Below are 10,873 nucleotides of genomic sequence, written 5' to 3'. Positions count from 1 at the left end.
ATGAAATAAAATGGTGTCTCTGGAATTGTCAACCAAATCTTAAAGCATTAGAAACACAAGTTGTTTCTTTCTCTTCCTCAGACTGTCAATGGCTTAAAATGCATAATGCCTTGACATATTTCACCCTGAACACTAGGAAATGACAATGATCTCAAATAAATCAGTCAAAACATCCAAGGGAGAGAATGTGTGCATGGCAATGCACACGCAGGAGGTGTAATCAACAGGATCTTTAAAGTCCCATAACTGAACCAATTTAAGAGAACTTACTCCACTGTATTATGTTGAAAGTATATTTCCTGTCCACTGACCCAGCTGACATCAGATCTAATCAAATCACCACAGTAGCTGAAAGAATAATAGAATCAGGAATGAGAAGTTATTGGGATCTTAAAGGTCTTACACTTTAGAGGCATGAAGAAGTAATAAACAGTATTTAAAATAGAAAAGTCAGAATAAGAAAGTGTTGAGAGAGGAGCTTGTTCACGTCATCAATGTCCCTGAAATCACTTTCACACATGTCCACGGGCTTGTCTCAAGTCACTAGTCAGTTGGTTGACTATTTATGGCCCCAAACCCCCCTCCCTCACTTCAAGCATGGTACTAACATTTGACATTCTTTATAACAAAAGATTTGCCAGAACCGTTTTTGTAAACTCTAATGAGGGCAGAAAAAAAATCATAAAAATATTAATGTTATTTGGATACAACCTACCCAATATTTCATAAGTTTTTTATTCCCAAAGAAACAAACCAACCACAGTTAATCAAGCATAGTCTGCACGGATGAGTAGGTCTGTACACAACAATAGGCATATGCGCTTGATGGTAAAAACATATGGAATGTATCACATTTCAAACAACCAAAGGGTTCTGAGGAATAATTAATGAGATTCATACATATAGACAAAAATCAGCCCATTTTCATATCTTCAGATTATTAAATCTAGAACAAAAATCTCTCTCTTCCCCAGTTGGTTTTTCTTATAACAAATTTCTGACACAGAAGAGAACATTTGTTTCATATTTTATTGAATTTCATTTATATTAAATTAAAAATATATTTCTGACAGATTCATGTAACAAAAAGGCAGAACAGTTTTCAAATTGTTCAGCTGGGATGATCAATATGGAATGAGGCAAAGCAAGTCGCGTTCTATAATTGCCTTGTACAGGTACAATTCTTTCCCAAGAGCCAAGAAAGGATCCTTGAGAACTAACTGAAAGCCTAATCACAGAAATTTAAAATACTCTTTGTCCCTCATTCTCAATAACAACAGAAACCGGGGGAAGGAAAGGAGAATGGGGTGAAGGATTGGAGGGGAAGAAAGAATAAGGGAAATTATACTAAAAATATCCCTAACATTAAAAAAGTTAGTATGTGTTAAGTGCATAATCCTTCATAGGTAAAATAGAAAAAAAATCAAAATAACGTTACACCACACACAATTGGCATATCCTATTGTGTAAGCGAGTGCAGAGGTTGAACATGTCACAATAGTGCTGAACACAGAATCACAATGTCAAAATGATAACTTTCAACCAAAAAGAAACAATCACAAGCCAATTACTTATATACAAATCAACTCTAAAGACAATTATGTTCCAAATAAAGGTGCCCACAAAAGAAAATCAATGCAACATTATCCTTATTTACAAATGCAACTATCCATGTCTTTAACAAGCTATAAAAATACTATTCACATTTTCAAACATACAGTAGTATTTTTCGTTTGTTTATTTCAAAAAGGCAGCTAACTTTGAACACTGGGATTTAAATGAAACATAGATGGCTTACCAGCTAGATATTTTTGCACCCCTGTCCTTTGAAGATACTTCACAAGAGAGAGGGCTCATTTTCTGTTTACAAGTTAAGAACATAAGGGAATGAATACAAATGTATATAACACCTTAAGCCTCTGCCTTTCGGTCAAGTTTCTCCCTTTATCACCTGAACTGATCTTAGTCAATATTCTGATGAGTGTCTGAGATGAGTGTTTGAGAGAAGATTTAACGTGACTTATTATATTGTGCTATGAATTGTCTTGCAGAGTGGTCTCATTTTCATTTGATCTTGTTATAATGGTGCTCAAGAAAGAGATGAACCATTAGTCGTACCACGTGAAAATGCAGTTTCGACACGCAGCGGTGCAAGTCCCTGGTGCTCACAAAGTGAGATGGAGACACACCAGCCAGTGAGGTGTGCATTCAAAGTTAGCTGCCCTCACACAGCTGCTCAAGTGTAATAATCGACCCATTAACAGCAGTACCAATTTATGCTACATATTTCAAAGTACCTTACTTTAAAAGAACAGCTTACATATCTACATTTATAAAATAACTTTCGTAGTTGATTACTGGAGTAATCCCAAAAGAGTTCTTGGAGTGCTATGGTGTAGTCCCCTCACTCCCCCTCCCAGCCCCTGAGAGATCCAGAAATATACAGGAAAATGACTCTCACATTAGGGAAAAGTTACAACCCCCCCGTTAACTGAAAAATCTGGAAGGGATGCTCAAAAACCAGGTTATGTCAATATATAGCCCTTTCCTTCCAAAGGGCTACAGGTCTGGGGGAAACATCTACACAACAAGGATAAAAAGAGCAATAAAGGCAAAGTGGTTTGGACACGTCAGGCTATTGCCTACCGGTCTGAAACTTTGTTTTCGTCTGTTTGTATATGTGAACAAATATAACCACTTCTCATGATATGAGTAAAACTCATTAGAGCATTGAAAGAAAAAGATCCTTAAAGAGCAAAAGTAAAGCAAGAATGGCAACCTATTTGACAACATGGATTCTCATTACAGTGAACCTGCACCCATTATGTATTCGTCAGATGGATAAAAGATGCAGTGAAGAATTACAGGTGGTCTTCAGAGCTAAAGAGCGTTTACCTGTATGATAGTAAGACTCTTCATTTGTGGGGGGAAAAAAAAAATACCGTAGCTGCAATATGTTTGCGATCAGGAATAAAACAAGATAAAGTAAATAAGTCAAATTACTGGCTACACTAACTTCTCATTATATGTCAGGTTTTTATGGAAAGATTAAATCTAAGACCCACGAAGGGTGTGTGCACATATGTGAGTTTCAAGATTCATCACAGGGCTGACTCGTCTCAAATTCCTACAGAGAAGGACATAGTAAGAGAATCGACCTTCATTTTAATACAGGTTTAATACAGAAAAATTTTAATACAGGTTTCCCCTGCTACCTGAAAGTTTGCTTTACGCCACTTCGCTTTTAAGCAAGACCTTCATTAGTGCTTGTTTTCACTAACAGAAGGAAATTCGAAGAGGCGCCAAGCATAGACAGCGTTCAGCGTGTTTTGCAGGGAGCCCTGCAGAGGTATCACACCCCGGCAGAGAGAGTGGCCACCAAGCGCCCTCCCTGGGAACTACGCTCAGCATCGGGGCATCAAGGTGTCATTGCTTTGAACAGTGTCTGTGAGCATCTGTGCTTTATCTCCGTTTATTGCAGTAGGTTATTTTTAGGGTCTGGGAACGCTCAAAAATTTTTCCCGTATAAATTAATGGTAATTGCTTCTTCTCGTTATGCCATCTTAGTGTATGAAAGGTTTCATAAGAACGCTCTACTTGCAGATAGCAGGGAAAACCTGTATCATAAAGTATCCTCTGTGCAGTCATTTCTTTGAGAAATAATTTAAACAATGTCCAACTTGTTAGACTCTTTTATAGAAAAGTCAGGCTTTTGAGGGCAGAGGCTAGGTCAGTATTTCCCAAAGCGGGTGTGGGACCTCAGAGATCCACTATGGCTTAAGGTAGGTACAGCATCAAGAGGGTCACTCTGAACTAGGGAGTAAGAAAGTGAATAGAACGGAAGAGATAAGGGTGGTATTTACCTCTAAGGTCCAGAAAGAAATAAATTTTTCTGTGATTCCTAATAAGATATCACTTACTTGCAAAGCTGTCAGAGTATTTTCCAGGGAAAGTGTGTGAATACCCCTATGAAATTGGGGCTTACAGTCTTTTCAGCTTGTGAGACTAGAGAAGAATTTTCTTCTGGCCAAAATATCACATGGCTGGGAAGAGGCAAGGCAGGGGTCAGCAAAAACGACACGTCCTACATTTTTGCACCTCTACAAAATCAGCTCGACTTGAACAGAGTGTCTGAAATCTCTACTCTCTTATAGAGACCTTTCTTTCAATGAAAAGAACAAAGCAGCCCATGATGTTAAAAGCCATTTGTCCATAGAAACACAAGGGTTCCTGACCAAACAACAGCTTCGTGTCTGCAACTGTGGAGAGAACTACTCTTGCAAAGACATCTCTGGGATTAGAAAAAATTGTATTAATTCTACCCAGAAGTATAAAAGCTAGCCCCATTGTAAAATCAGTATAATCAAGGTCTTCACTGATACTGTTACTTTAAAATTACTCCCAATCTACATCTGTCTAATGTTATACATTCTTAAGCAAATGCCAGTCAGGAGGCGTGAATCTCCCTTTACATGTCTACGTGGACACAAGGCTGCCCTTCCAAGTCCGTAGACACAGAGAGAGGTCCAGCAGAATTCTCTGCCCAAAACACATACAGTAGATTTAGTTTATCTGGCTTTTTAACAACTAGAAGCTTATACGCCTAGATTTCTCATTTGCCCTATTTAAAATCATTGGTCTAATACCTAGAGTCCAAAATAATGGAAATACAGCAGTTTGAAATATTCGGTTTAGCGTTTATTTATCAGAACAATGTTAACTAAGTCCTTGTTTTGGTAGTTGGAAATGGGAGGGTATCGTGGAAGGAAAAAGATGTGTTACAAATTAAATGCATTTTGTTTGTTTACTAAATGGCACCACTTATTCTTGGTCTCCGCATAAGGTAATAGAACATTTACACTTCCTTCACTTCACTTTGAAAACCTCTTACTTAAAGTCATACGCAACAGATTTGCCTGTTAAACTCTACAAGGTGCTGTTTGCAAAACAAATTTTAAAAATTTCTCTTTACACTTACTTAATACATTTAAAAAATGGTAAAAGAATAAGAGAATGAGAAAAGATTTAATTGTAATGCTTTAAAGCAAGTCTTCACAAGTGGAACCAGCTCTTATGTTCTACTTTCAGCTAAGCCTAATAACAATTTTAAATGGTAAACTTATTTTTTACTATGCAAAATCCATCTTACATTTTCATATCCTGCATTTTATTTTGTTACATTATATTTTGTTGTTAATTTTCTAGTTTGATTTATTTAATAATATTAAACTCATTTAACGTCTGATAAACTAAGTCTACGTCTTACAGCGTTATCATAGTTCTGCCAAGTTATATACATGCTTTTGTGATCCCCTTTCCTATTACCTTACGAACTACATATACTAGTTAAATAATCAACATTTATAGATGGATGGATAATTCAAGTTTTGAAATAAAGGTTAGATAGCTCTAGAAAAACTTGTATTTACATCCTTCCTTGTTGGGCTTAAACAATTTTATTTTTCTTTTCACTTTTGACACTTTGAGAAGCATGTTAACAGCCCCCCTAATGTCATCTAGCAGCAGAATCTCACAGTTCTTCTACTGATTTGTCCACGGCATTGGGAATACGCATCTCTTCCTGCCATGCCCTGCCTCTAGAAGGTATTAACACACACATTATAACACCTAGAAGAACACTATGTCTTCTCTCAAGCTACAGATATTCAGTCATCCTTCCTGATCTACTAAGAAAGAATCTCATATCCTTAGTTTGTAGGTTTTAAAATAATTTGAGTTTTGCATTTTTTTAATGCTATTGCAAGAATATTACTCGAGAAAGAACTCTCATCTTAACTTGTGCCACTACTATTTGGAAAATTCATTGCTGCTCAGTAGTCCAAGCATCTCTTTGTGGGGTAGGATGCTTTGTGGTTCTGGGTCTACCCTGGTTTAGAGGACATCTTTTCTCACCATCTACAAATGACTTCTTTAAATAATCATTTAGTTGTACAGTTTTTCCTTACGTGAAAATAGGATTCCCAGAGATAATTATCAGCTATAAAATTGGGGGATTTAAAAAAGTCTGTATAAGTTTCCTATTAATTCTCCTCAAATTTAATTAATTGGTTCTGCATATTTGCACTGATAGAACTAGCCTCTGGAATCTGATATTTCGATGCACTTTGCAGGCTTTAAATGGTATTTTAATTTCGCTCTACTGGGTTGAATAAGTTATTTTTTGGAACAAATGAAACTCTTTTTTTTCTTCCTCTCATACACTCTGAAATATGTTTTCCTAGGAGGATAAAAATACAACAAAAGAGAAACCCTAAAACAACTGAAATCAAGTATGATGTACTATAGAAATCATTTTAAAAAAACAATAGGGCCGGCCCCGTGGCTTGGCGGTTAAGTGCTCGCGCTCCGCTGCTGGCGGCCCGGGTTCGGATCCCGGGTGAGCACCGACGCACCGCTTCTCCGGCCATGCTGAGGCCGCGTCCCACATACAGCAACTAGAATGGATGTGCAACTACGACATACAACTATCTACTGGGGCTTTGGGGGAAAAATAAATAAATAAAATCTTTAAAAAAACAATAAAGTGGAGCTCTTATGAAGGCTTTTGGGTCATTTGGATAATGCTTCTGTCTATTTTCAGTTATTAATGGGAGATTACCTGATGTGTAAGGGTCTTGTTTTCTTAAGATGGAGGAGACTACATTCACTGAATATATTTCTTCTACCTTAACAGTAAAAAATTTATTGTGTTTTTCTTTCTTCAAAATAAGTGATTCTGCTTTCCATATCCCAGTAGAAACCATATAAATATTGTAAATCAGAAGAAAAAGTCAAGTTCTAGTATCCAGTGAGGGTGCTGTCAGTGATAACTTGGTACAGATTTATCTAGGAAGGGAGGTTTATACCCAAATTTTATAAGTACTGATGTGAGGTCCCCTTTTCCTGGAGACTCCTCTGAATGGGTGGGAGAGCTCTGAGCTGTAAGGCTGTATCCCCTGAATCATTCTGTACCTTCAACCCTGGAAAGTTTGTGGTTGAACTTCACTAGAAGGGATCTTTCAAACTCCTCCCTTGCTCTACCTCACTCTTTTAGCTTACTTCACTTCTCATAATTTAGGAAGAAACCAATCTCAACATCTCCAAGATTCTTGGCCAAACACCAACATCTACTGTTGATTTAATGGTCAAGCTGGAATTGAGATAGGTCGATTATCCAGTGATGCAATATCCTTCTAGACCAGTTTGTGTTTGGATGATAACGTTGAAACTATCCTATTTGTCAACTTCAGTAACTTGTACTATGTTTAATTCATGTACCAAATGCGTTCGCAGGAGATCTTTTAACAAACTGCTCATTTTATGATGACTGCTCATAAAATAGTCCACGCAATCTTATTCCTTGTACTTATGGAGAAATTCAAATGCCATTCCAAATAAATCTAGACTGTAAAATTTTTAAGTCAGGGATAATATTGCATTTATCTGGGTGTTCCCCACATAACCCAATGCTTTTAGTAGACTCTAAATAAATATCAGTTGGAAAAATAAGGGCGTTGAATGGATGAATGGGTTTACTTTTTCAAAACAGGCAAAAACCTAGATTTCTTTGCCTTTTTTTTTCTCTAAACTCTCTGCTTGGCCAGTGGAGATTTTTAGTCTAATGGCTTTCTTTTAGGCGATAGACTTGAACTTGATGCCAATATTTTAACATTAGAAAGAAATATTTTCAAAAAAATCAAAATAACTTGGAGCAGATTTTCCTAGAAAAGAGATACTTATATTCAATTTTCCTAATTACTGACCTGATGCCCCCTTTTCCTGGAGACTCATTCCTACCATTTGTTCCTGTTGGCTCCTCTTAACTTAGTAGGTATTCTTTTAAAATCATATATAATAAAGATGATTCTAGAACTAGGATGCTATGTTTGAAGAAAAAGAGTTATTATATAAAGTATCAAAAGATTAGTATGTTGGATATTAAAATAATTACATGAGAAGATTTTTCAAGTTTATTTACAACTTTTGACCCAAGGACCTATCTATATGCTGTGAATGTTTGTATATATTTTTTTATTATACCAATTTATGTGCAAAGAGTGACCTTCCACTTAATATAAATAGAGTCTCATACTACAAATTCCATGTAATTCAAGCCAATCCTTATTTGCATTCCTTCATATGGAGTATATAAACTGGACAACTTTCCTCGCGTAGCAAGTGTGATATCACATGTAGATACTGTGCTGGCCCTCTCACCATCATCCCTGGATACCGCTCCAAAGTCCTAATTTGCTTGGTTTGGCATTTCCACAGTCTTTCTTTATCTTTGCTTTTCTTAAAAAATGTACTTAAATTAGTTATTTTGCTGGTTGCTTCCATATTGCTTCATTCAAAATCCAAAATGGAGTTCGGAAAGAGAACAAATAAAATTATATAGCTTAAGTGCAAACTACATTTTTGAGTATCTGCCAGGTAGACGTACCCAATCCAGTGTGTTTCTTCCAGTTCAATGGATTTCCCATTGGACCACCCTGAAAGTGTCAGCAGTTTTCATGAACCACCCAGAGATGTTTCTTAGTTTCCCTTCTACTCTTAACATTACCAACTGCCTGTCAAGTACTGTCACTTATGGAGGAGAAGAAAATGTCAAAGAATGTAAAGCAACGGGGGGTTACATATTCAATAGTGTAAAACATGGAAGTTAGATTTGACGTTACATTTGACTAATATCTTGACCTCCCCTTCCAATTTTAAAGACTGTATATTTAAAATAGTGGCCATTTCACCATATTAAAATATATGCTTTTAAAATTCCGTCAATTATAGCAACACATAAGAAGCTTTGATGTAAAAATCTTTGCAATTAGAAATTAAAGCCAAAAATAGGGGAAAAAGTAACAGGAAGAGACAGACCAAAGCAAAACAAAATGAAAAAACCTCCTAATATAATTGGCCTCCAAAAAGGCCTCCTAACATAATTGCTAGTGATAACTTGGACAGAGATTAAAAAATTATGAAAGCTGAGTTAGCCATTCTTGCTTGTTAGGATAGAAACTGTTGGAGAAAGCAATTGTATTCTCCATCTCAGTTACTATCATATATTATAGAAAAGGTTATCCTTTTGTTCTAATGGAAACTTCATTAGAATTTCCAGGGATGCTGAAAATGTACATATTAGTTCCTGCAGAAAGGAACAGATAGCATAGGTCTTTCAAGCATCTGCATTGAAAAAAAAAAATAGAAAGAAAGAAAAAAGAGAAAAAAAGTTGAGAACTAGTTTGACAGTAGGCAGCATTGCCTCATATTTGCCTTCTCTAGCTGTGTCAGTCTCCTGACCAACCCATGCAGAAAAATGACGAAACAGTGTGGTTCCTCCTGTCTTTCTTTTTCTGTTCTTCCTTCTAATGTTCAAGTTAGCTAAGCACATAACTATCATTGCATCTCTAGAGCTTCCACTGGGAAGTGTCAAAACTACTGGCCTTGGGAGTAGAAGGAAGACCATAAGAGAAAGAGGGCGGACGAGTAATTGGAGTGGGCGTGTCTCTCCACCTTAAAACCGCTGCTGAACTTACACCACAGTATTTCGGTGTCTGTAGGGTGGAGGGGGCAGCACAGTGCCTGGCTTCAGCGAGAACTCAGAGAGGTATTCAGGATTCTCTGCCACAATAGGCCGGATCCGTCCATTTTGTTTATAAAAATATTTTGTGCTGTACTCCTGCAGGTAGTCTGGGTGCTGAAGTGTGCTCCGAGGCGGCAGGCTGTGGTTCCAGTAGTCAGGGTTGTCAAATGCCTTCTTGGCTTTCTCTGGCACGGACAGTACGTTGTTCTTCAGGTACTCGGCTTTCCCCAAGGCGTTGGCGAAGGTGTTGAGGTACAGTGGCTCGTTCACATACTCATCCTCTGCCTTGGGTGGACCATTGGAAGCACTGTGATATTCGGGATTATCCAAAGCTTGAAGGTCTCCATTTTTTCTCCGAGAAACAAAAGGGTTTTCCTCCACAGGGTTCAGGTATTCTGATGGGATACAAAAACAACAGTTAACATCTGCTTTCTGGAAAATGTTAAGGTTATACAGAATGGTTAGCTTCTTCTTCCAGAACCATAAAGCCACAGATTTGTTTTCATGAATTCTCACAAAAACTATTTTGTTGATTACTACTGTTATAGGAAAAAGGAGTCAGTGAGCCAAAAATATTAATGACAAAACCAGGCACCCAGGAGCAGGATCAGAGTTCCTGCATCCTAGATTGTTCTTCTTTCCTTCTAATTGCATTTGTCTCTCCTACCTATGGGGCCAGTTGTTTACATGCTTCTGTTTTCTAAAAGTCAGTAATTTATGTTGGAAGATAAGACAACCTATCGGGATTAAATAGCCTTTAAATGTGGAGAAATCAGAATTTTTAGAGGATATTGGAAAATCAAAATGTCTATAGCTTACCTCCATGATAAAATGAATGGATGATGTGAAGGAATAGTGTTTTTTAGTCTATATGGTTTGTTGTGAATGTCTGTATAGGTAAGAAGGATTTGATTATAGGTGATCCCCAGGAAGCTTTATACATGGGAGAGGAAACATCTAAGGAAAAGACTCAACCAATAAAATAAATCTGATAAACATCTAACATGCCTCTAAATTGACTTGCTTCACAACACACATGCTTAACAATAAAGTATAATCGTAACATTTATTGTTGATGGCTAATCATAATCATCAAATAGCAAACTATTAATTTGAATCATATGAAATTGCTGTTTTGTAGGTTGAAACCTGTCATATAGTGGCTCTTTTGTATGATTCAATCTAATAAATTCATCTAGACTAGAATTTAGCTCAGAATTTTAAAAAATGCTGCTAATTAATGTTGCTTTCCTCAAATTTATTTCCACCCCTATGTTTATAGCATAGACTGTA

At 36.8% G+C, this 10,873-nt stretch overlaps 1 protein-coding gene across 2 annotated transcripts in view; it reads right to left on the bottom strand.

Moving 5' to 3' along the window:
* Positions 1-921: 921 nt before the first annotated feature.
* ERBB4 (erb-b2 receptor tyrosine kinase 4) overlaps positions 922-10,873 on the bottom strand; it is a 1,114,653-nt gene continuing 1,104,701 nt past the window's right edge. For both annotated transcript variants that reach the window (XM_087424880.1, XM_087424879.1), the window contains exon 28: positions 922-9,975. In XM_087424880.1, coding sequence (XP_087281006.1) covers positions 9,530-9,975 — 446 coding nt within the window. In that variant the 3' untranslated portion in view covers positions 922-9,529. The remainder of the gene's footprint in view (positions 9,976-10,873) is intronic.

The sequence above is a fragment of the Ceratotherium simum genome, chromosome 37 (genome assembly GCF_057802395.1).
Source record: "Ceratotherium simum simum isolate JZ-2026a chromosome 37, ASM5780239v1, whole genome shotgun sequence".
In the NCBI taxonomy this organism is placed as follows: Eukaryota; Metazoa; Chordata; class Mammalia; order Perissodactyla; family Rhinocerotidae; genus Ceratotherium; species Ceratotherium simum.
The sequence above is the reverse complement of the archived record's forward strand: the minus strand, read 5'-3'. Positions and strand labels throughout refer to the sequence as shown.